Source organism: Calidris pugnax, unplaced genomic scaffold (assembly GCF_001431845.1).
Source record: "Calidris pugnax isolate Ruff unplaced genomic scaffold, ASM143184v1 scaffold337, whole genome shotgun sequence".
Taxonomy (NCBI): Eukaryota; Metazoa; Chordata; class Aves; order Charadriiformes; family Scolopacidae; genus Calidris; species Calidris pugnax.
The window spans coordinates 370,438-396,266 of NW_015091098.1; the positions used below are offsets into that span (position 1 = coordinate 370,438).

At 48.5% G+C, this 25,829-nt stretch overlaps 1 protein-coding gene across 3 annotated transcripts; it reads right to left on the minus strand.

The window, feature by feature from the left end:
- Window positions 1-26: 26 nt before the first annotated feature.
- CDK12 (cyclin-dependent kinase 12) lies at window positions 27-25,829 on the minus strand. 3 transcript variants are annotated; one of them, XM_014957943.1, is made up of 14 exons: window positions 24,300-25,829; window positions 17,534-18,424; window positions 13,903-14,079; window positions 12,387-12,526; window positions 11,316-11,486; window positions 10,347-10,536; window positions 9,638-9,694; window positions 9,137-9,238; window positions 7,666-7,743; window positions 7,061-7,177; window positions 6,373-6,504; window positions 5,375-5,589; window positions 3,219-3,674; window positions 27-758 (listed from the first exon to the last, which is right to left on the minus strand). In XM_014957943.1, exons 1-14 carry the CDS (start codon window positions 25,352-25,354, stop codon window positions 40-42), a joined length of 4,500 nt encoding a protein of 1,499 aa, XP_014813429.1. In that variant the 5' UTR covers window positions 25,355-25,829; the 3' UTR covers window positions 27-39. The 3 variants fall into 3 exon arrangements, with proteins under 3 accessions (XP_014813429.1, XP_014813428.1, XP_014813430.1); XM_014957942.1 differs by having other exon boundaries at window positions 27-785; XM_014957944.1 differs by lacking the exon at window positions 27-758 and adding an exon at window positions 1,788-2,270.

Here is a 25,829-nt window from a genome sequence, read left to right on the forward strand (position 1 = left end):
GGGGGGGGGGGGGGGGAGCGGCACGAAAGGCACCGTCTCTCAATAGGGAACCCCCCTGCCCCGTCCCCCCCGCGGAGGCACTCGGCCAGGCCCACGGTACGTCTTCCCGTAGGAAGAGGTGGCCTGGGATGGGGCACCCCAACTGTGACCCGTTCCTGCCCCGCTGGAACCGGCCATCCCCGCTCCCAGCTCGCCGTAATTTGGGATTTTGGCCTCGGGATGGACCAGAGAGTTGTTGTTGTTGGTGGTGGTGGTGGTGGAGGTGGAGGTGGTGCTGCTGCTGCTCCCCTCGGCTTTGGGAAAAGCTTGCCCCACCGAGTGGATGGCGACGGGGACTCTGGCGAAACGCAGGTCCTGGTCCCCTGGAAACTGGAGAGATCCCGTGCCCTGGTAATTGCTGCTCTCCCCGAGGTGGCTCACGGAGCCCAAGAAGGTCCTGCTTTTCCCCAGAGGTTGGGCAGAGGGTTCTTCTAGTAGCGTCTGGCCCGAATTCAGCTCTTCGGCACCAAATCCCCCCTCCGAGCCTTCGGCGCTGTAAGTCCTGGAGGAGTGGGACCTGCCGTAGTCCCTGGCTCTGGAGGGTTGGTGGTGGTCGTGCGTGGCGTGGCCCAGAGATTCCCCTTCTTGTTGGGAAAAGAGCTGGAGCAGGGCAGCCGTGACGGCCGGGTTCAACTCCGGGGCTGCGCTGGAGAGATCCCCTTCGGGCAGAGGCAGCGGCGGCGGAGGAGGAGGCCCGGGGGGCTCGGGGGGTCTCTTCTCTGGTGGGAGAATGCGAGGAGGACACGCTGTGGAAGGGTTACTTCTTTTAAACACCAGCTTAAGAACATCAGGTGAACAGAACATCAATACATTTCTATCTAAAAATCACCCCAAACAGCCTGCCGAGAGAGGCCGGTCTCTAGGATGGGCTGGAAAAAGAGGCGGAGAGTTTTAAAAGGAGTTTTAAAAGGGATTTTAAAAGGAGTTTGTTCCAAGCCCAAAACACACACGTTCATTAACGTTCTCCCCATAATCACCCCCCAGCCCCCAACCGGTCAGCAACAGGTTTTCCCTAACCCATGGGGGGAATTCCTGCTCCTGGATCCAAGGAGGGAGGGAGAATCCTCCCCGAGAGGGAGATGTGGGGTCACACGATGGCACGTGTTCCCCAAAAGTGGGGTCTCCCACACCCCACTGCACTGGGACCAGGTGAGTGCCCATTGATGGAATCACCTGGGGAATAACACAAACCCCAAACCCAACCCCAGACCCTGCCTGCCTCCACAACAGACCGAGGGGAGCGGGTTCACCCTCTCGTGTCCCCTCTTCGGGCTGTAAAAAGGAAATAAATCAGAACAAATCTCAACCCACAAATATCTGCATCCAACGTACAGACTTCCCTGCAGCTCCAGGAAAACGATTCTGCCACCCCCCAAATCACACCTGAAGTGACAAAGATTTATTTCCAAAGGACCCCTCTAGGCAAGGACTAAAAAAAATAATAAAGAAATCACCCTTCACAGCCCCTCCCCACCCCCTCACCCCTTCGTGTCACTGCTTTTGGGGCAGGAGGAAGGACAAAGCCCGGGTGGGAGGTGGGAGAGGGTGAGAAGTGACACCCACCACGGGGACAAGAAAGGGACACGGGGGGACCCGACCTGCTCCTCTCACCAAACCCATCCTGAGCAACACAACTGCCTCCCTCTCGCCCGGCCCCAAAAGGAGGGCAATTAAAAGTTATTACTGGGGATGACGTAAGAGGCCACGAACGCCTGGTTTCAAGCAGATCCTCAAATCATTTGCAAAACTGGTTATTAAAAAGGTCAAACTTTATTGTGAGAACCAGTAGTCTTCCAGGACCACCCCCCTCCACCCGTATCAGTCAGTCCCGCTTTAAAACTAGATTGTATTGAAATCCGAGAAAACAATCTTCAGGTAAATTTTTAAAACCAAGCTGATTTGGGGGACAGCATATCATTTAAAATATATATATAATTATAAACAAGAGAACAAATGGTATTTTAATTGAATCTGCTCTACAATAACCTAGTTATCTTCCAGTACTAGGGCAAAAAAAAAAAAGAAAAATAAAGGAGAAAAAAAAAAGAAAAAAAAAAAAAGCACGATCACAACTGGCTTGTGGTGGGCGGGTGTGTTGAAGGCACGAGAACACAGCACGTTCAGCTACATTGCAGAGGAGTTGTGTATCGGGCCAAAAGAGGCTCCCCGGAGAGTCTGAGACATACTCAGGAGGCGCTTCTACAATTTGGTGAGGTCGTCACAGGCTGTGGCTAATAATTCGAAAAAAGATCAACAGAAACAAAACAAAAACGACAACGAAAATAAAAAAAAAAAAAAAAAAGACATGGAGACACATTTACACTCACCTCCGACAAGGGGAAAATCCAAGAGTTCACTGATACAATCAGCTCTTTTAAACACAACGCGCCTCTTTACTCGCTCTACCAGAACCAGCCCTTTGGCTCGACTGCAGAAGTTGCTGAATTTCAGGACACTCAGAAAAGTCAACTTTGGGTATAAATTGGGCAGAGCCAAGCCGGGCACACGAGCTCCTCACACACACGTGTGCCACCATCCCTCCCCTCCAGCACTCTCCAGCATTTCAGCTCTCCTGTTCTTTAGAAATCAACTCTGCATATCTTGGTTTTTGGAGTTGTTTGGGTTTTTTTTTGAGAGGGCTGGAGGGAATGGTGAAAAAGAGAGTTGGGACAAACAATAAGGTGGGGAAAACTGCAGAGATCCGGTGTCCTGGGCAAAAAGACTGTTTGAAGGTGTAAGCTGATTACTGGGGGTACTATAGGAAGGAAGAACTGCCCCTCCAAGGTTCCTTTTCATTTTTGAGTGGAAAAGAACCCCAAACCCTTTAATCTTCACTGACCTGGGGAGCGCTAATGGATTTTATACGCTTTGGAGATGTGAAGCAGAGTGGTGTTTTTGTGGTTTGGCTTTTTTTTTGCAGGTGTTAGAGCCTCCTGAGCAGTCCAGCACTTACCACAGGGAGCAGGGGGCAGTGTCTTTCTCAGTCTTGAGACCCGAGACCCGAACACATTCCAGGCCCTTTCCTCCTCCTCCTCCCACCCACACCCCCCTGTCACCACGTCAGACGTCGCAGTTCCTCCTGGCCACAGTTACACTAGAGGCACTCATAGGGAATACTTTTAATTTTTTCAAACAAGTGCACATGGGCATCCGAGATGGCACAAGTGACGACTATTTACCTGCGCTTTCTTCTGGATGCGCGGTGGGGGTTTTCCTGGGCCCCTGCTGCTCACTGCTCTTCTCCCCGTTGCTCTCCTCCAGGGTTATCACCGGCTCCTGGCTCTTCATCAGCTGAGTCAGCAGAACTGCCAGCACGTTCTGCACATCTCCCTGAGCACTGGCTGCTTCTGGAGTCGCCGCCGGTTCCTCCGGGAGCTGGGCCTCCACCGGTGGCTCTTCCACGGGTTCCTCGGCCGCCGCCGCCGCCGCCTGAGACTCCTGCTGTTGAGTGGTGGCTTCTGTCAGAGCGTTGATGGACTGGTTGAGGGCCTCCAGCTGCTGCTGCATCTCCGGGTTGGAGTGGACGTTCAACAGCTGGGCCATCTGGGGGACGCTCAGGTCGGTCTGGCTCTGCAGCAAGTTCAGTAAAACCGCTAATTCGCTCTGGTTCAGCTGCTGGGTGATGTCTCCCAGGCCTGTAGGAAACACAAGCAGCATCCCAGGAAGGTCAGGAAAGGCTACACGATAGCAGGTTGTAATCCTGACACTGCACATACCAACAAACACCTCCTCCTCTCTGTCTCCGGGACAGGGGAACGCACCGAGGCTCCAGGAGGAGGATCTGGGGATAGTTTGCTCAGATTTCCACCATCCACTTGCCCCTTCCCAGGCTGTGACCAGCTCTGAGCAGTGCTGCAGCAGCACCCCGTGGTCCCACACACACACTGCACTCACCCAGGAACTCCAGCAGCCACAGAGGGAACCACCTTCACTGCCCCCTCAGACCTACCAACACAACCCCTCCTCAAAATCAGCCCATTTGAGCCAAACCTCCCCATTCCCCAGTTTAACCAAGCCAGGGCATTCCCAAGCATCAGACTGGTGAGGAAGGAGACCACCAGTTATGCCAGTCTGGGGATGCTTGATGAAGACTGGAAACCCTTAGCCCACCCCAGTGGGACTGGGAGCAGCAGGGGATAAAGGTGGTCCCTCCTGTGCTGGAAAAACCTGGCAGGTTTCCTGGGATGGAGCTAAGCTGCTGCTGGGGACAGAGGGAGGGTGTGTTCCACTGACACAGCAGAAGGAATTAGGTCGAGCAGAAGGTAATTCCTTGCCAAAAGCCTGCCTGGGATCAGAGAGGACTCTGCCCTGACCTGCAAGTATCCAGGTTGGTCTGAACCACAGCCCTTGAGCAGCATCACCTCCCTCTGCACCGCGCTGGAGAGCAGCCTCTGAGTGACAAGTGACAAGGGTGCCCCTTCACACCGACACCGACTTCCTAACTCAGAACTTTTTGGGAAGAAGGGTGCAAAGGTTTGGTTTTAGAAGCTTAAAATTAGGCTCCTCTCACTGTTTGGCAACTGAGAACGTGACACTCTCCTCAGCTGTTTGTTAATCCAACCACACCACCTTTGGTCCATCTGCCATGTTTCATGGAACACATGGATCCTGCATTCCCTGGAGCAAGAACTGTCTTCCTTGTTACTCGTCAGTACAGGGTTTGACACAAAGGAAGCTTTAAGCCCATATTTGAGTTTTTATGAGGTTTCTAGAGAACAGTCAGCATGGTCTGGGCAGTTTTGTACATCTCTACATGCCCAGGAATCAAAATACCAACTATTTTCTAGAGACCAGAAGGTTGGGCACAGCTTTGGGAACAGCACACGAGTCCTGGTCCTGCAAATCTTTATGACCAAGTGATCTTTTCTGCAACAAAGTGCAATAATGAACACTTCTGTCCATGAGTGTGTTACATCCTATGCCTAATCTTTAGACAATTTGATCAACAAGATCAAACTTCAGCTCATTCACACACCCTTTAATGGCTGCACCTTCCAAACCTTTTATCTGTTACTTCACTGGCTGAAGTGACTCAGCAGCTCCTTTTGTCATTTTCTGTGAAAGGATGTTTCAGAACCAATCATACAACTCATACAACAAATTAATTGTCAGCTCATGAGTGAGTGACTTCTGAAGACCAGCCAAACCAATAGTTTTCACAGTAGAGAGAAAAAAATAAAGGAAAAAAAGAATCAGGGTAGGAAGATTGTGGAATTTCTGTAGAAATAAAGGTGAAAGAATCAGATTGGCCTGAAAATGGACGTAACCCCCCACACCCAGACCAGGGAGGTCACGCATCAGGAGGAACCTTTTACAGACCAGACCGAGCACTGACCTACTGTGTCTCCAGCCCCACTCTCTGGTTTGAGCTGGGCCGGCTGTGGGGGCACAGGACTGCTGTTGTTTTTGACAGTGTCTGTGCTTGTAACAGAGGTAGTTTCTTTCCGAGAAACTTTTGATAAGGGTGGCTCCTCCACTGCGATCCCGCTCTGCCGCTGCCGCCGGCGTTTCTTGCTCCACAGCTCGTGGCAATCCTGCCAGTGGGGAAGGCTGGAAGAGAACAACACTCCGCAGTTAAAACACGTGGTGAGAAAACCCATTGAATCCTCAAAGAGCACAGAAAGTTAATGGTGCCATAACAGAACCACTGATATTCCTCTGGGTGCAACCATACTGTTAATTCAAGAAGGGGCATGTCCTAGAACCAGGAGAGGCAGCAGAACTGCACGTGGATCATTTAATTTGCACTGGGATTTCACCCCTGATGGACTGGGGTTACCTATAATGCACTCAAGCCCCAATGAACACAAATCCACCAGGCTTGAGAGTCCAGTGGCTGTAAGAAAGCACCTGCCTTTAACTCTGAAGGAAATAGGAATCTCAAAAGCTGCCACCACACTTACACACAAAGAGGCTACAGCAGAGTTTTATAATCTGCTTGGCTGGAGCAGGAGAAAAGAGCTGCAGACAGCACAGCACTGCTCACCAACCACTCTGCTAATCAATTAATAAGGAGCATTAACGAGGCCTGGCCAGTCCTCTGTGGCACAGAGGACAGGGACCTGCTACAGGCTACCCTTGCCTATCTTCCAGCAGACTTTACAGCACCTTACAAGCATTAAACTGAGCTTTATAAAGCCAGGAGAAAACCAACAGCACAGGAAGAGCTGTTTGCTCAGCCACACGACAAAATGCACGGGCAGAACTGAGAAAAAAAAACCCAAACCAAACAAACCACAACCCAGAAATAATAATTCTGAGTGAAGAAAACTGAAAGCCAAGCCTGCAGCTCCTTCCCCAAGCTCATCAGCAAGGATGCCAGCTGGAACTTACTCTGGAGGTGCCATTTTGCTGAGGTCCACATCCTTGAGGAAGTCACTCTGCAGGGCCTGCTCCGCTGTGCAGCGCTTGCCGGGGTCCAGGGTCAGCATGTGGTCCAGCAGGTCCAGGGCAGAGGAGGGGATGCTGCACAGAGAGCCAGGGACACAGCCCAGTTAAGGGGTTGTTGGCAACAGGGGGAGAAGCCTATTTTCAGCCAGACACCCCAGGTTTAAGAAATCCCCGCGGTCAAAATTTATTACTACGTGATGCTGCAGCTCAAAAGACATCAACAGGAGATCAGATGTGTGATATTTTCAGGCTAATTTTTGATATTTATGAAAAGCAACTCTGCTACACGTCTCACAAGAGTCTCACACTGTTAAAAAGCACGTCTCTGCCATCAGACAGCCTCAGCACCATGAGAACCCCACAGCCAGGGGTGCTTTCCAGGCGCAGAGCCCAGGGAGAAGTGTCTGGAAGGCACCTGTAGCAGATCAGGTCTTTAGAAAGGGGACAGTGGCCTCATTCCAGCCACTTCCAGATGGGAGAAGCCCTCCTGGAGAGGACAGGAGGGGCAGAGGCAAGAAGAGGAAGGGCTGCTTTACGCTGACGGGTAGACTAGAGCCAAAGGCAAGCAGACAGAAGGCAACAGAGGGCCATAAACCCCACGCAGCCACTTATCCTCTCTTCTAAAACTCACAAGGAGAACTCCTCACGCAGACGCCTTCGGTATTGCTTCTTGGGCTTCATAGTGTTGAAATAGGGCAACTTGATGACGTCCGGCCACACCGCTGGGCAGGGGCTCCCACAGAGCCGGCTGCGGGCCAGAAAAGCAGAGGAGGATCAGGAGGGGAAACACAGCCAGGAGGAGGAGATGAGCCACCAACCCCAGTGAAAACGTTTCCTTTCTAAGCAACTTAGTGCACCGATAATTAACTCTGGGCCTAATTATTGGGTCTTCACTTCAGTGAAGACTAGAGAGCCCTCAGGTTAAAAAGGAGATCTGAGGAAGAGGAAAAATATTCACTTTGAGTTTATAAAGCATCCAACACAACAAATTTTCAGTGTGAGGTGTAATTTAGGTGCATGATTTTTTGCACTTAACTAACTTTAAAGTTTACTGAGGGTGCATACATTGGCAGCCACAGACACGGAGATGCCTGACTATTCATATCTGTAGTCACAATCATTTGCTCATCTTATTTTGCAGGCAGATTAGAGAAAGGGGGTTCTAACACAGCGACTGTGTGCGGGAGCAGTTTCTGCAGCACCTCTTCTCATAGGCATGCATGTGCAATGCTTTACCTGATTAATTCAAGCTGAGCCAGTTCCAGATTGGCTTGAAAAATAGGCTTCTTTGTAAACAGTTCCCCGAGGATACAGCTGGAAAGAGGAAAAGCAAGAGGTCATGGCAGCAAACCCTTGGGATGACGGTTTGAACAGTGCAGCGTTTCTGTTCGGAAGCAGGTTTGCCTGAGGAGAGTTATTTGCATCAGGGCTTGTAGTTGAGAACTGACAAACTAACCTACGTGTACAGAGTCACCCATCCCGTGCAGCTGGGAAATGCAGGCACTGGGAGGCTGGGCAACATGTCACGGGCTTTAACTCTTTGTGGGGAAAGGAGGATGTGTCAATAGCACGACAAGAAAACACAGCCAGGCATCTCATTTCCCTCCACATTCAGCCCATTTAGCTTTTCAGCCTCCCTGAGGGATCTCTGCTGCTCCAAATTCCCCTCAGCTGCCAGCACCTCACTGCCTGTCGTCACCAAGCACAGGATGGAGCCTTGCACACTCGTTTGTGTGCACACACAACATTTGTACAGCTGGAAGGCTCATTTGTGCACACACAACATTTGTACAGCTGGAAGGGAAAGAAAAGGAGGGAGGGGACAACTCTGACTCAATTCAGGCCTTAACATCTACCCTTAAACCTTCTGACAGGAAGGACAGTCAGTGCCAGATGGAGCTGTGGGCTGATACTGGCCACTGAACCCCACTCATGGCACAGGGCAGTAACTGGACCTTGCAGCCAGAGTTTCCAGACATAATTAGCAGGGCCTGATTTTAACAAACCTTCGCTGTTTGTCTACTCAGCTCTGCTGAACCTCTTACCTGCGAGAATCACAATGGGAAGGGACAGGATTTGGGAAATCCAGCCCCACTTCTTAATGCTCAATCCTCCAGTCCCTGCTTCTGAATCACTTGGAAAAACGTTTCATCTTTGTGGCTGAACTGCCCAGACTCCTCCTGTTCACAAGGCTCCCTACACTATCAGAAGCCTGAAATCTCTGCTTTAAAATGTCTCCTAGATTTAGCTGAAAAAATAAGGTGACAAACAGAGCAGTGTGAAGAGGTTACAGAAAACCTCTCTGTTGGGTCTTTAAAACCATCCACTGAAGCCATGACCAGCAGAGTGAGCTCATCACCCCTTCTGATCTCAGTGGCACATCATTAAAAACCAAACTAACCAACCTTTGATAAATAGTGAGGAGACCTTTTTTTTTTTCCCCTCACATGTCAAACCCAAGAAAAGTCTCCAACCAACCTTTGATAAATAGTGAGAAGAGAGACCTATTTTTTTTTTTCCCCTCACATGTCAAACCCAAGAAAAGTCTCATTCTGGGAATTTTCACTAAATGCTACAGCTTTAGTTCAGTGATACAAGCCCATTTTCTCACAACACAGGATTTTGGAATTATTCCTACACTATCAGTAGCTGGAAAAGAGATAAGAGTTTCAGAAATCAGCAGAAGGGACACAAAGCAGACCCTTACCCACAGCTCCAGACGTCGATGGCCGGCGTGTAGCGCTCCTCACCTAGCAGCAATTCTGGAGGTCGATACCATAATGTAATGACTTTATTTGTGTACGGACGGCTGGAAGGTAAGACACAAATAAATTAACAACAAGAGCCACAAAACCCTTACAAACTGTATTTATTACTCAAGGCAGTAGGTTGTAGGCACCCAAGAGAGAAAAATCTGGCCTGCAACAGGCTGCCTTGACTGAGTGATCTCACAGCAAAGTGTGGCCCATGGCAAGCAGAGAGGATGGTTTGGTTCCTTATCAGCTGGTTTGTCTAATGAAAGACTATTAATACCAGCCAGGAGTGTAGTTTTCCAACAGCTGAGCTGTGTTATACCACTTACACTGGGAATAATTTCTCAGGCAATGCCAGGATTTCCAAGCGAAGGGACTGGGTGGATGTTAAGAAGAAAGGAGCTCATCCCACCCACACAAACCATCTCCCCTTCCTCCACCCCCTGGTGCCTCACCTCTCCTCCGAGCTGTAGAGTCGGGCGAGTCCAAAATCTGCAAGTTTGATTTGCCCACTGAAAGACAAAACACAGCCAAGCTCACAAGCTGCAAGCAGTTAAAGGTAAGAAAATCCCATGTAATAGAAAGGCCTAATAAAGCAACATTTGCAGTAATTACTTTTGGGTATGCTGGTTTTAATTTTTCAAATCCTATTTAATGCTTCAAACAAACACAGGAAAACACACCCCAAAACCCCAGTAGTACAGTCTCATCTATCACAACCCCTTCCCAATAGACCTACGTCCCAGAGAAACTTTTAAAAAGATATTCAGACACAGGGGTGCAATTACACATAGTGTTATTCTCACAGTCCCAAATTTCTCTTATGGGTATCCAGATAAAGACTTGAGGATTCCCAGCAAATGAATAATTGTTCTGTGATGAACCCCCTCTCTCTCCCAAACATTGCCGTCCAGAGAAGAGAGCGCATTCATGGAGAACCACTACTTCCCACCTTAATTCTCAACAGTTTCCCTGCACACAAGCACTTCCAATAAACAGTATTTTTGCCAAAATACCATGGAGACCAAGTGTACACAGAGACCCGTTTACTTCAAGTCAAGGCAAAAGAAAGTTGACTGTAAAGGAGGTACAAAACCACAAGCAAAAGGCCTCAGGTGGGGCGATTGCTCCCAACAACATGTCCAGGAGAGGGCCATCAGTTACCTGTTGTTCAATAAGATGTTGGAGCACTTAATATCTCGATGAAGGAAATTCTTTTTGTGACAATAATCCAGACCCTCCATTAACTGTTTCATGAAAGACTTGATATGGTCCTCTGAGAAATGTACCAAGCCGGATTCTAGCAGCCCCATTAGGTCATGGTCCATGTACTCAAACACAAGGTAAAAGGCACCTGGTGTTAAAAAAAAAAGAGAGAAGTGATTTAAGACAAAGAGGATAGACCAAGGAAAAGAAAGAATCAAAGCAGATTCAATAGTTGAAACATTTTTTGTGCAGTGTTGAGTGTTCTGTTGGTGTTTTCTTTAACGCAGCCTTGTGATATCTAAGGCTCAGGGGGAATCCTAAAAGAAGTCAGAACCAAAAAACTAAGTAGGTGCTCTAATACATCAAGCCGAACATCCGAAATTAAAATATGCCCCCAAAATAAATTCCTTTGAAATGCTGATCATCCATTTTGCTTCTTCTTTCAAGCTAGTTTAAGAGACTACTGCTATGCATGGCTTAAACTGGTGTTTGCTTTGTCTCTCATGGAAGAGAAGCCCTCAAACAAGATCTTTTGGGATGCTGTAACACCCTCCACAGTGGCAGAGGACAAAGTCTTCCCACCAGTGAGTCTGTGGCCACTAATCAGTGTCAAAAGTGACCCAGTAAAGGGTTTTTTGGTTGATTTTTTAAGACTGCTCTTTTGTGACTCCCCAGGAATGCAATGCATCCCTTTAAGGCTGTCTCTACCTCTGCTCTGCAGTGCGACAGCTCATTGTCACTGGAACCTCTCCTTTGAGGCGAGGCCAAACCCAGATGCCAAACTTGCTGGAACCAGGTATCAAGGAAAAACGCAGAAAAGAAAATCTACACCAAAATTTAGATTTTTAGCTTTACACTAGGAATAAACAACCGGAGTTGCATCACCTCCTTGGCTAATTTGAGCCCACACCCTGCAGCAAGCTCTACCTTTGTCCTTCTTGAAATCCAGTGCATCTTGTTTGTCTGTGACAATTTCCTTCATGTTAACAACACTGCGGTGAATCAGCTGCCGAAGAATTTTGATCTCGCGGATGGCGGTGATGGGGAACCCCTCCTTCTCGTTGTCCAGTCGCACCTTCTTGAGAGCCACCAGTTCACCTGCCAGAACAAGCCAGTGTCAACCTCCCCATCACCACCACTGCTAACAGCTGGGTGGGCTTCCAGGGGGACACTGAAAGTAGTCAACATCCACTGAGAAAGAGCATATCACCCTAATTTTTGTGGCATTGCTCTGTCAGAGTTATCACACCAAGAACACTTGTAGCAATAGGATGAGGGGGAATGGTTTTACACTGAAAGGGGGGAGATTGAGATGAGATCTGGGGAAGAAATTCTTTGGTGTGAGGGTGGTGAGAGCCTGGCCCAGGTTGCCCAGAGAAGCTGTGGCTGCCTCATCCCTGGAGGGGTTCAAGGGCAGGTTGGAGCAACCTGGTCTGGTGGGAGGTGACCCTGCCCAGGGCAGGGGGTGGCACTGGGGGGACTTTAAGGTCCCTTCCTACCCAAACCAGTCTATGATGCTAACCCAAGACAGATGACCCCAGTGCTCCTCCCAATCTGCTTCAGAGGGAAGTCAAAGAGGTGAACATAAATTTACCCTGGAGCCCCCTGCAGCTCCTTTCACAATCTTCACTACAATAAGGTTGGACAAAAGCACGTTTAAAAAGCAGGGCCTGAGTTGGCATCTATGGCTGCCCCAGCTATACCTGCCATGGCCATCTCACCCTGTGTCACACCATACACACAGGACACACTACTTCAGGAGCAGAGAGGGCAGCTGGGCACTAACTCACACTTCCCAGGATTTCACAGCTTCCCTCCTTTTGCCCCTTTTGAAAACACCCGATCGACGCATTTATTCCAGGGCTGGAGCCATTTCTAGTTCTACAGGTATTTGTCATTAACTGGCCTCACTGCTAAGGCTGGAACGGGTTTTTACGCACACCCACGGCACCGAGGCCGGGAAGAAGTGGAGTCAATGGGAGGGCACTGGGCACCTACCTGTGTCCTTGTCCTTGGCTTTGTACACCTGCCCGTACGTCCCTTCTCCGATAATCCCAATGATGTCAAACTTGTCTACGCAGCGCTTCCCCCAGTCGCTCTCCGTCTGTCTCCTTTCCCCGTACCGAGGGCAACAGATTCTGGGAGAGGGAAGAGAACTGTCAGACCCCACAGTGCCCCCCACAAACACCCAGGCAACTCTTAAGCTGTACCCTAAAACCAAAAAGCAAAGGGCAGGCACCCTGTCTTTATGCTCCTACAACCGTTCGGCAGAGTTTAATGAATTATGCTTTATAATCCCAACTACTCCAGATATGAGCACTGCTATCCAGGAATATTATCCCTTTATTTCATTCAGACACAAAACCACCCAAACACTCTCACTATCCCATCTTCCCACTTCAGTTATGCATTTATCAGCTGCATTCAGCTAATGAGCCTAACAAGCAACACGCTCTTCCTCCTGAGGAAATAAGGAGTTCGAAGAGTAAGGAAAACAAGGAAAAATGGATATTATACCACCTCAATTCTACAGATTTTGAGGCGGCAGAACCTTTTTACCACATTCTGCCCAGAGCACACACTTAGATAACCAGATTTCTACAAAGATCTCCTTACAGACTTTTAACTCAGAGAATCCTGAAGGGGAACCAAATCAGTATCTCAAAAATACCAAAGAGTTATGCCACAATAGGATAAAAATCCATGTTTGGAATCTTTTGCAGAAACACTGGACTTTTGATATATTTTTTTATTTAAAAGAAAGTGCAGCGAGCACCTTGTGTATAAAATGCCAAGGGAATCTGCTTCCTTGCATAAATGTTGTTATCAGGGGAAGCTGTATGGACCACACAACACGACTGATACTTCAGTTGTGCATGAAGAAAAGGTATTTGTCTCCTACTGGGAATAACCAATTCCTAGAAGCAGCACAGGCTTTCTCTAGGGACACTCCTCAGGAGGTTTCCTGGGACCACAGGCTCAAGCAAAATGATGATATGAGCTCTGGGGGCAGATGTGGCTGGAGACAGAACTCCAGCAATTCTCAACTAGATGGGGCAAGTGGCCTTCAGCTGTGGGTGGCCCAAATACAAAACAGCCCACAGGAGACAGTTAATATACCATAAGGAAAAAAAAAATCCCAGAAATATGAACTTTTTTCCTCCACATTTCACTTTCCTCAATAAAGCCAGCACTCAAATGAGTCTGGGGACAATAGAATATATAAAAGTGAAGAAAATCTGGCTAAAGATGTCTAAGTAAGTGCACGTTAAGTGTTCTCCCCATCCAATAAACGGTTGGGAGGCCGCTGAGAGCTGGCAAAGCAGCTGCCAAGCTTCAATTCCAAAAATGACTGTGCTTTTAAGAGCACTGTTTCTGCACAGGGCACAGAGTCAGCTCTTCCAGCAGCGCTGCAGCGCACACCGAGCTTTGGAAACCCACAGCAGCTGTGTGAAGAAACAAAACCCAACAACTCAGAAAAAGCCAAAAAAACCACCAAGAAAGTCAGCCTTACTTTGGTCTCTTTTTGAAGGGTTGCTGAGGTGGTGTGGCTGCCTTTGGTTCCGGGGAGTCAGGAGGAGATGGGTCCCCCCCAGGGAGCTCTGGAGGGAGCGGGAGGTCCGTGAGTAAGTGTCGTGGTCTCTGCTCTCGGTCTTTCTTCACAGGTTTTGGAGGAAGAATCTCTTTTGGACTAAACTCCGAAAAGTTAATACAATACAGAAGTCAGACTTAACAGCCAATTCACAAACAAACAAACAAAAAAGCCTACTGCAGGCCAACAGCTCTATTTGAGAATATAAAGTTAGGAGCCCAAGTTTAAGTCCCAAAATTAGCGTAGCCAAGTATAAAACAAAACAGCATTAAGTTTTACAGTGATAATACATCAGGAGAGAAAAGTGTTAGGTTTGAACACACTGTCTTCAAATAAAACACACCGCTCTCTGCAACTAGGACTTGCTCAATTTGCACAGATAAGTACTAATTGTGAGTTTCCTGTAAGACAGGGCAGGTTATCAGCCAGCACCCACTTTCCGACCCTCACTTCCTCTATTTAGTCCATTTATCATCATGAAATTAAATGCATGACTTGTTAAGGACCACTATAAATACTAACCCAGAATGAAATCTCTGTACAGAAGTAACTTTTCACTTCTTAGCAAGGACTGATATGTAGCTCTAACTTATGAAAATTGCTGAGAAACCAAAAGCTACTTCTTTCTTTTAAAATAATCAAATTGCCAATGGCACCAGCTTGGTTTAGACTGGCAAGAGTCTCCTAAGCAGAGCCTAATTTCTTTCTCATGTATCAGCAGGGAGAATTCCTAGGTCTGGATAGTCAGGAATTCTTCTCCACGCAAATCTCTGCTTCACCAGGAAAAGATGAAGAGATGCAAACGACCTTCCAAGGTTGGTTTTTAGGGCAGCCAGCAGGAGGTTTGCTGTTTGTCAGCATCACCAGGTCTAAGGCTTCAGCACAGAGAACTCCACAGAAATGAAGTGATGGAAGTAGGTCATTTTCCCAATTTTTTTTTTTGATTAGGCACTGCCTAATCTGCACGAAAATCTCTTGTGAAATGTAGTTAAGAAAAAAAAAGACAAAGAGGACACTATTCTGACTCTGAGACCTTCTGTAAGAGATGGGGGAGCATCTTCTCCCACTGCTAGGAAGTCACCAGGCAGCTGCAGAACTAATCCCACCTCACACCAGCCCAGAGCTTCAAGGAGAACATTCTCTGATGGGCACCACCACCAGTGGTACCCACCCTGGGAACACCAGAACTGGGAGAGCTGTACGGGCTGAAGCTCAGCCCCCATCAACTGCAGACTCTGTGGGTGCAGAGTGACACCCAGTCAGGTCACTTCATCAAGGCAGGATCCACACTGAACCTCTGAAGAGGTTCTTCAGAGCAGGATCTGGACAGTCAGGGCCTGGAACTGCCCACAGGAGGGAAGATACTTCCTTCCAACAGAGCAGATCAACCAGGTTTGGCTTTATTTAAGGCTACTGGAAGCACTGATCTAATGTCACCCAGTTCCTCCAGGTTGAAAAAGCACAGGTTTTTTATTTGACTTTGTGTTGGGCATTTCACCAGGCGTTTCCCTTCAAGTGAGAAAGACAAACAGACCCTCTGGAGCCACCCAAGCTGAAAAATGACCAAGTGTAAACACCAACTGCCCAACAAAGACTGCTCAAAGCTCCCTCCCTTCTTCCCCTCTCCTAAAATAGCAGGAATGCGATCGGTCAGGTCTGCTTTTTTAACTCTCAGTGCTGTGAACAGGCAACCAGACGTCCCCAGGATCCTATGGAAGCTACATAACTCCTGAGGGCAACATCAAACATGGACAAAGTTGGTACCACTTCTTCCTAAAGAGTTCTTCCCCTCCTCCTGCTCTATCTCCTGTGAGGTGAAGGGACCCGTGGTGCCACCTTGACAGATAAGCCTTGAGAGCTCAGAAAGCATCAAGAAAGGTTGAAGAGTCTCTACCCGAATTCTCCCAGCCTCAGCACATGAAAATAGAAGTCTAAGAAAAGTCCTGTCCATAAATACGAAGGCTGTTGCTGAGAAGTGAGCTCCTGCACACTGTGCCACCAGACTCAGCAAAACAAAGTGGGATTTCCCATCCTTTTATTGGGAAAAAGTCACTGTAAATCCAGTTACGAAACTAAGCCACCAGCTCTTTTATCACCCTCCTAAATTCACAGTGACAGCAGAGATAAAAGACACTTTTACAAAGCAAAGCCACACCTGGGTGAGAAGAAAGAAGAGCTCTAGGTGCGAGTGGCTGAAAAATAAAATACATTATTCACAGCACAACTTCTGTGTTTGGAAATGAGGGAAGGCAGCAGCAGGATATAGCTGAGACTGGGATTTGAGTTGGGGAAAATCTGCAATCTGTTAAAAGCTCATCACAGACTTGTTTAAACTAACTAGATATTCACTGAACAGCATTACCCAGCTCAGGAAGGGCAACACGAACACGCACAAGTCTAACTTTTATGTCGCTCACAGCGACAGCATTACCCTGATTTACATCGATAGCGGGACAAACCATGAAAATCAATGAAATTAATCACAATATGTAACATACTGTGTTCTCTTCAACCCCGGGGTAATTATATCAAGTCATAACTATCATGTAACACACTATTCATTAAAAACCTCGCTTTACTAACCAAGGGGATACCTAGTGCAGCTTTAGCGATGGCTGGGAAGATACAGCAGTTGCTTGGGAACTACAGGGTTTGCAGATCAAGTAAAAAAAAAAAATCTATATATCTGTGATGACCTTACATTAACAGCACCACAACTAACAGCTACAAAAGGAAAATAAAATAAAAAGCTGGTTTTTCTTCTTCTTCATCTTGGATATTCTGTTCCATTCCCCTCTTTCCCTCCCAACTAAAAAAAACCCTAAAAAACCTAAATTTTCAGAAGAGCATCACCAGCCCAGAGCCACAGTTACAGGACAGAACCAAGTCTGCACGTTTTGATTAAAAACTAAAGGGAACAGAAAGCTGAAGTAGGTGCAGTTTCACTCCTCCATTTTTAAACTCTTTTGCAACAAACAACACCTACCGCTTCAGCAAGAAGGACTGTATTAATTATTCAATAGTTAAGACAATACCTAAGTTAAACCAATGCCATTTTTTACACGAGGGCACATTCAATGAATTCGGAACAAAAATAGCTCTGGTTTCTGTCCTTGCACTGGAATTGTTAAGCTCTTTCCTGGTACTTAAGTACAAGGTTTTGGAGGAATTAAACAAAAAAGCAATTTCAAAATAAGCCTGTGCAACTGGCTGCAACGCCAACGGGTGCATTAATTCCAGATCCATGTTTCATTACTGTAATAAATATCAACAAAGAGAGATATGAAACCTTTACTAACCAGCACTAAAACAGCAGCCAAACCTCTCTTTTTCACCGGGATGAGATGGAACTACCTGCACAGGACCATAAACCCTCACATAAAGCTGCCGAGGCCTGGAATCACCAGGACAATAATGTATTTACCCCAGAGGCAGAATTTTCAGTGTACCCCACAGGATAAGCTAGCAAATGTCAAACTAACCCCCCCCAAAAATCTGTTTATTCCAATGTTTTGCTTTTAAACGCCGACAGGACGCTGTGGTGTGACCTTACCTATCCAAGTCATCTTCCCCAACTAAAATAGGGGGGAGCGGAAGCGGAGGCAACGTTGAAGTTTTCAGGTGCGGGATAGCAGCCGTCACAGACACTTGTGTTTTTGTAGCGACTTGGAGAGAGGACTGAGAGTTCACCTGAGAGGATAAAGTAGACGTCCTTGGGTGGGAAGAAGATGGCAAAGACGTCGGGGCTGAAGTGGGGACCTGGAGGGGAGTCGGTTGGGATGGCGGCAAAGGCGGCACGGCAGGCGACGGAGGCAGAGGCGGCAGCGGCGGGGTGGGAGGCGGCGGCGTGGTGGTGGGCAGAGGTGGAGGAGGTGATTTGATTGAGGGGAGTGGGGGGGGAACCTCCTTCTCTGCTGCCTCTGTCTCTTTCGGAGATAGAAGGTCCTCTGCTGCTGCTGCTGCTACAGGCTTCAAGTCTTTTGTTCCCGTCTGTTTTGACTCTCTGACCGGAACAGGGTGTTTCCTCTCAGAGTTCTCCTCTGCCTTGGGTTTTGTTGTCTCTGCAGGGGCTTTAGTCTCTGCGTTGGCGTACAGTAAATTAACTAATTCTGTATCCGAAGACGACTTTTCGGATTTAACAGTTTTGATGACCTTTTTAGATTCCGTTCCAGACTCCTTGAGTTCGGCCAAGCTGTTCTCCTTTCTGGAGAGGAAAACGGGGGAGCCCTTCGCCTCCTTCCCATCCACCTTGGCCGCAGCCGCCGCCGCTGCCGCCCGCTCCTTCTTCTTCCTGCTGAGCTCTGCCCCCAGGCTGGAGTTCAGGGGGAGCCTGGTGGGGGATATACTGGAATGGCGACTGCGTGACCCAGACCTCTGCTTTTTACTGTGAGATGATGAGTGTCTTGAATAGCCAGGACTTCGGCTTCGGGATTTCACAGATTTCCTGCGGAGAGAAAAAGGAGAAGATGAACGAAAGGAAGCATCTCGCGAGCTCTGGGCTACTCACCGACAGGAATGGCTCTCTGGGAAAACAATTCCATCCCCTTATTCGTCAACTAAGTTCAGAGAGTCCATAACACCTGTCTGGAGAGAGAGTAAAGCTACCGAAATGAGTTTATTGACTAAAGCAATACAAGTTTGAGGTCATCATCCAGCCTTCCAGTGCCAGGACAATCATGTTGTTGAGACAGAAAGGAAGGATTAAGACCAAAGAAGCCCCAAAGTAAAGGCAAGATCCCAGATAGAGGCACTGAACAGAAGATTTCAGTCCAGAGGATGAGCTGGGGGTTACAGATCTTTCCCAGTAATTATGTCCAACTTTAAAGGAAACAATGGATAAGATATGACTGCCCTCCTGGGAATGCAGCCTCAGGAAACTCTCACTTTGAGCTGATTTTTCCCCCCAGGTTCATTTACTATCATCAGAACATAAATTTGCATATTATGATTCAGGAAAAAAAAAAAAAAAAAGACCCAGGAATTTTAATTCTGTTTGAGGTATTTTCTGTCCAGAGGGTCTCAGTCGTCTTCTACAATAAATGGGCTCTAAATGAGGTGGATATGCAGAAATAAAAAGCCACACTGAAAAATCTGTGTTGTGAAATAAGCAACGAGGAAGGCAGGAAACACCTCACACCATCAGGGCAGGCACCATCAGGCCAACCCAGTCAGACAGCAGCAGTAACCACAGGCTGAGACTGATGTGGAAACAAGATTAAAAAAAAAATAATAAAATGGAACTGGAAACTGGTACTTCCAGTGTCCGTGTCAAAATTAAGAATGGTTTCCTCCACTTCAGGAGGAGCTGGGATTGCACAGGTGATGAGAGGACACACTTTAATGATGATGGGCTTAGATGCTGCATGAGCCAATAGGAAAATAAGACTATTTGAGATCAGCTCCTATGAATATAATAATAGAAACTATCCCCAAAGTTTATCTTTAACCTGTGATTTATTACCCAGAACATACCTAGTTATGAAAATAGGGGATTCTCTCAAAGCATAGTTCTACACTAGCTAAAAAGAACAGCTAACAGTGAGCAGGTTTAAACACAGGAGATGCTGGCTCGCTTATAACCATAGTCGGGATGCAATTATCATGAGACAACAAACATTTGGAGAATTAACTGGAGAACTGAGACAGAGCAGCATCTCCAAGGCTGCCCACAGCTGTGACACAAGGGGAGGCGAAGGCAAATACAACCCCAAACCTCGTGCTGACAGTGGTCAAAGAACACTACGACTGGAGGTGGTCCTTACCTTTAGACTTACTAAATAAATATACAACCAGAAGGAGGAAAAAAAAAAAGCATCATTTGAAGCCACTCAACTATTTTCCTCTTCGCCACACTGTTCTGTAACGGGAATGCTGCCTCAGGATCCTCTCCTTTTCCAAGCTTTCTGCTTAATGAATGAACACAGTTACCATTTGGATTGCTGTTCACCTGCTGCATCCCAGCACGAAGGTGCCAGAAGCTGAAAAAGCCATTTTGCTGTGGCTCCAAGACATTCCCAGGCTAAGGAGAACATTCCTAATGAATCCTAGAGGAGGTAGTTCACCACAACCACAAGTAGTTTTGGGTTTAGCATTCCCTACTACAATTCTTTCAGGATAGTTTGGTTAAGATGCTGCAATATTCAGTTTTCTGCTCCCCATCTCCCGTCCTTCCCCATGATTCCCACCTCCAGTTATTCCAACTCAACTGGCTGCAGAGCAACACTCTCAACAAGACCACACAGCAGATCTGACAAAGTAAACTTCTCCAGAAGTGCAATTTTTCCTTAATTTTTGAGTGCTACGTTAGAAATGAAGCCAAGGACACCTGCATGGACACAAGGAAGAGAAAGGCAAGGCTGGAGGAAGCGGTGGGGCGCGCAGATGGAGGGGTGCTGTGGAAGGTACCGCAGAGGTGAGGGAAAGGGACAAGTCCATCACCTTCCACCCTCTGCTCCACCAGGACTAAATCCACTTCTCCCCTCCCAGTAGCCTTCTCCACTCCACAGGTGCCACTCATGCTTTTTTTTCTCTCCAGTCATCTAATGATAATTACCTATAGTTATTACACAAAGAGCTGTTGTCTCTAAGCCCATTCTCCAGCTTGGCTTCTTTGTTAGACCTGAAACAGGCTCCGCATCCAGAAGTGTGTCTGCTTTTCCATCAACACAACCTGTTACAGACCACTGCAGCAAACCTTACCTCACATCATTAGACCATCAACGGCCTCAACACCGCCACAGTGCTCACTGAGGGGGGTCTTCCACAGCTCCACTGCCTTTTATCACCCCTGGGTATCCCCAAAAAGATGCAATAATACACAAGCCACACAGGAAGATTTTGTTTTTTAAAGATACTCTTTCCATCCTACAGAATGATCATTTCAAGGCTTTACCTGCAGCCTTTAGTCAGCACTTTTACCCCTTTCACCCTTAACTTTGCAGCTTACTCACTGTGCTAAGATCACCAGGGATGGGTGGGGGCAATTCAGTCTCACACCCAGTTCTTTTTCTGGATAAAAATGCTCTGGGGTTAAAAACCACCTTGTTGTCTCTCTAGCACTGGAAACTAGAAATACAAGATATTAACCACGACAACTGTGAATTAACATAAAGAAGTCAGAGATGATGGCTCATGTAAAAATCCAAATTAAAAAAGTATTATTAGATTAATTTCACTGATATAATCAGAAGATGAGAATGGTCTTTGGAGGAGGGAATGCCAGAACCCTCCAGAGCTCCTCACGCTGGAAACCACCACAGCTAATAGCTGCTGGCAGAGGTGACCCCGAAGCAGTTGGCAGAACAACAAAGCCCCACATCTCCATACTCCCATGTTATCCACTATGGAAACTCCTAGGAACATCTCCAGACACTAAAACATTCCACCTGCTCCAAGCCACAACAGAAGTGTGAAGAGTAAAGCACAAACTAGTATCTGGGAAGCCTGACCGCACAACCCCGTGCTCTAATTGCTCAGGAAACAAGCTCAAACAACGGGCCAGCCTTTCTGATTTCTGGAACTCCCCACGACCTTCTGCTGTGGTGAGGATCCGTGTAAGAGTGGCCACCACGACAGCACGTGCACACACTCGCGCTGCGCCGCTATACTTAGCACAGAGAGCATCCCACCTCCAGGAATTTCTTCTTCTAGTTTTAGCTGCAACAACAACAGTTGTGACGAGGAAGGGCAAACCCACATCTGCTGTTTTTCCCTACTGACCAGATCATCCTCGTTTCCTCCTAAGTCGAAAAGCAAGTTGTTTTGCACAGTCATTTGACATGCAAACACTCTGCATTTTCTCCAATCGGCACAGCACATTGATTCAGCTCCCTAACACCACATTTTGGATGTGGAGATTAAAGAAAACACAGAACACACACACAAAAAAAACCCCCACTATACTGTCAGGCAGTGGAAATAATTCAGTGTCCCAGAAAAAAGCCTGTGTTACCTCCTCTGAAGAATTTAAGCCACAGTCAGATGTTGGCTGCGTAAGTGAGTGTGCCAGATAAAGATGTTTTCTCTCCCAGATTGTTCCTGCCCCTCCACAGGAGCCAGGAGAAGAGATCAGGCAGTCACTCTGGTGTGAAGTCACTTTGGTGTGAAGTCACCTGCCTCCATCTGCAGCAGATCAGCCCCAGCTGGGGAGGGAGGCTCAGCCCGTCCACTCCTCCAGGTGAGGTCCTGAAGAGCCATCAGCAGAGGGGCAGCCCCACCTTTGGCTTCTGGAAGAGAGGTTTGGCCATAATCTCACACCAGCTGCCCCCCCTGCACAGGCTGAAGGCTCAGGGAAGCAAAACCAACAATGAATTATAACTTACAATTTGGCTAACGTGGGTAACGCATTAATTTCCCTCTGTCCCTTTACTAGAATCACTTCAGGCAGATGTTTTCTGAAGGTGTAATCCATATTTTTTGCTCTGCTTTAAAAGAATATATCAGACAGTAAGTTCTGCCCAGAAAAGGGAGAAGAGTAGCAGGTTATCAAAGTCAGGGATTCAAAGAATTCAGTACAAGCTGAGCATAAACAGTAAGTAACCTTTGGAATCTCTTCTGGTTCGGGGTCCAGCGAGTCAAAGATGCCCTTAAAAAGTTTCTCAGGTGGATACATAAGGTCAGGGAAGCAGCACAGACTGCTTCAAAGTTGCTCCCATAATTGAGATTGGGAAAAGATAACTGCTTGATTTCTCAAGTCAGAAGCAACCAGTCATTTACTGAAAGAGTAAGGTTCAGGTTCACCTGGGAAGTGGAGTAACCTGGTGGGGGGAAATCACATCTTTGAGTACAACTCCAGTTTCCACATGGTTTCTCCCTGGTTAGGGCTGGACACGGACATTTAACAGGTGCCACAATAGACAATTATAACATGAAGCACACAAATGTTTGCTACTATTGCATTCTTACTCCTCCAAAAGTATTAGCAAATCACATGTAAGAGCAGTGCCACCAGGGCAAAAAGGATTGAGGGGAGAGAGAAGAAAAACATTGAGGACTATCCCTCCAAGCCTCTTGGGTGTATGTAGGGGAAACAGGGCAGAGGAGAAACAGCCTGAAGGAAATTTTCCCTACATAAAAATACAGCAGAGTAAGGACATTTTTACAAAACAGCTACCAGGATGCTAAAACCAATGCACCTCTCACAGCAAGGAGAAAGGCCCTATTTTGAGCCCACTAGAGAAGACAGTATTCCTGAAGTTAAGAGAAGAGCTCTAGCAACAAAAGCTGAATTCCAAAAGCCCCGAGTTCTTTGGGAACTGCTGATGGCATAAGTGTGCTCCAGAGGCTGCCTCTTCACTGGTGGCTCCTGTTTGGTCCAGAGGATGCAGTACAGCCACCACAGAGCAGAGCATTTCTATAGCCATTACACTCCAGGTCACATCTTAATCGCCATGGAGCTCCAACCAAAGCTCCACAGCACCCATGGTGACAACTGGAAACTCACTTAACATAAACTGAAGGAAAAAAAAAAAAAAAAATCAACATTAGACTATGTATTCAGGTATATAACAGGATGATTAACCAACACCTGAAATAAAACACACAGGACTACCTTCAAATAATAGTTTCCTTCTGTAGGAAGGTTACTGACTAAAGGAAAAAAAAATAAATGAGAAAATTATAGTTAATCCAAAGTACAGCTGGTTCCTACTCGCCCTTCCAGAATGTCCCCGTTTCAGAATGGAAGCAAGAAACTCTAGGACTGAGAAAAGAAAGTTTAGGCCAGAAAGATGGAGTTTACACGTGGTCATCTCTAATTCAAGGGAAGAGAAAAGACAAGTCAGTTCAGAAAGAGCACAATCCACTCAGAGCAAGCCACCCTCCTGAAGCGTGATCAATTTTCCCCACGTAGTAAACACATAAAGGCTTCCAGAAAAAGGTGAAAACACTCTCCCTGGCTGAGCTTCTTGTCAGGAAAGAGCAGAAGATGCTGCATCAGGAGCTGAAGGGCTCTGTCTGCCTTCAGAGCACAACCCTCCCCAGGAGCCCAGGCCCTTCTGCGGGGGCCACCTCCAGAGGTGGGTGTAATTTAATCCCAGGAGCTCATTCAGCCCAAGGCCTCTCCGCTGAGAGCCAACATGGAGGCTGCCTCCCGCCAGCCAGGGAGGTGCTCTCCAAAGCAGGAACACCACTTTAGAGAGAATTGCCCCCAACCCAACCAAAAGCAATTCCCCACAAACCACCCCGCAGCCAAATTAGGCAGACGGTGACCCCCCCACCAAACTGAGGAAGGGGGTTTAGCCCTCCCTTCCCATGCCCAGACCCTCCCCAGACCCTTCCCCATTCCCTAGGGAATGGAAGGCCAGGAGGAGAACACGCACCTGGCGATGGGGCTTCGGCTCACGGAGCGTTTTGCGGCGAAAGGGCTGCTCGAGCGCCGTCGGCCGTAGGGGCTGGGTGACCTCCCACTGTAGGACCCGCTGCCTCTCTCGTAGCTGGAGGAACGTCTCCTGTTATAGGGGCTGATGGACCTCTGCCTCCGGCTGTAAGGGCTGGGAGAGCGGGTGTTGGACTGGTAGGCCACGGGCTCCTTGTAGGGTGGGCTGATGGACTGGCGGCGCGAGGAACCTCCGGGGCTCTTCCTGTAGGGATCGTAGTTACTGGAGGTGTGGGAGCGGGGAGGGCTGAGATCATACTCCTGGATGTAGGAAGCTCCTGAGGGGCTGTCGTCCAATTTAGGGCTGTCGGACCATTTTCGGTGAGGGCTTCTGGATTTCCGCTTGGGGCTGTCAAGCGTTTTGTAACTTTTGGGAGCATCCCTTTTCCGATGGCTTTTACTGCGCTCTTTGTGGCTGGATTTGAGCTCCCGATCCTTCCTGGACTTCTCCTTGTGCGCTTTGGCTGACCGGGATTCCTTGTTGCTACTCTTTGAGGACAGTGACTTTGGGCGCTCCTCGCTTTCAAGGAGTCTCTTGGAGGATCCCGATATTCTCTCCTTGGTGGACCCGGACCTGCTGGATGCTTCCAGGCTCTTTTCTAATTTCCTCTCTTTTTCTGCCTGTTTGCTCTTCATCAGCTCACGAATGCGTTTGTGCTGGTGGTGCCGGTGTTTCTGTATCCTCTCGCTCCTGTCCGCTTTCCTTTCCTCGTTCTCCCTCCTGTCCAGCTTGAGGGTACCCACATCATCCGAGAAGGTATCCGAATCCGAACTGATGTCATCGTACTCCACCAGCGGCTTGATCATCGCGCCCAAGGGTGCCGCCGTCTCCTGGGCTGCCAGTGGTGACTCCTTAGAGTGCCTGGACTTATGCCTCTTGTGCCTGGAGGCCAGCCGGTGCCTCTCCTTGCTGTTCGAGCTCCCGCTGCCAGGCGTGTGCTGCGAGGACCCCCCGCCGCCCCCATCCTTCTTGCCCCCATGTCTCTCCGGATTTGGCATTCCTCCTCCACTGTGCTCGAGAGAGGGGAGGCGGGGGGGAAATCCTCCAAAACCCCCAAAACTTCAAACTTCCTCAGCGCCCGCTCCTGGCACCATCCACCCCGGCCTCAGCCCTCCTCCCTGCCGCCGAACACCCCCTCCTACATGGGGAGCGGGGCGGGGGAGCGCGGCCCGGCCAGGCCCCGGAGGAGGCGGAAGGGGGTGTGAGGGGGCCAGGAACCGGCAGAGGGAAGGGCAACCGGCCTCACCGCCTCATCCGAGGGGCCCAGGCCTAGAGGGGCAGCGCCGCGGCCGGGGAGGGCACCCCGGGAAGGCGAGGCCTGGGCCCGCGATCCTTCCCTCACCCCCCCTCAGCACCGGGGGCGCCCGGGCCCCGCGGGCCGCCGCGCGGCTCTCTCAGCCCAAAGGGCCGGCGGGGGAACGGTCGCCGCCCGCGTCTCCTCCCTTCCTTCCCCCCTCCCAGCCCCTCCTGCCC

Excerpts from the sequence above, each read along its gene's own strand:
- CDK12 (XM_014957942.1), bottom strand. The coding sequence starts at position 25,354 with ATGCCAAATCCGGAGAGACATGGGGGCAAGAAGGATGGGGGCGGCGGG. Across the intron at positions 10,537-11,315 it reads GGATTTCAAGAAGGACAAAG|GTGCCTTTTACCTTGTGTTT; the intron begins GTAGAGCTTGCT and ends TTTTAACACCAG. Across the intron at positions 5,590-6,372 it reads AGCAAAATGGCACCTCCAGA|CCTTCCCCACTGGCAGGATT; the intron begins GTAAGTTCCAGC and ends GTTCTCTTCCAG.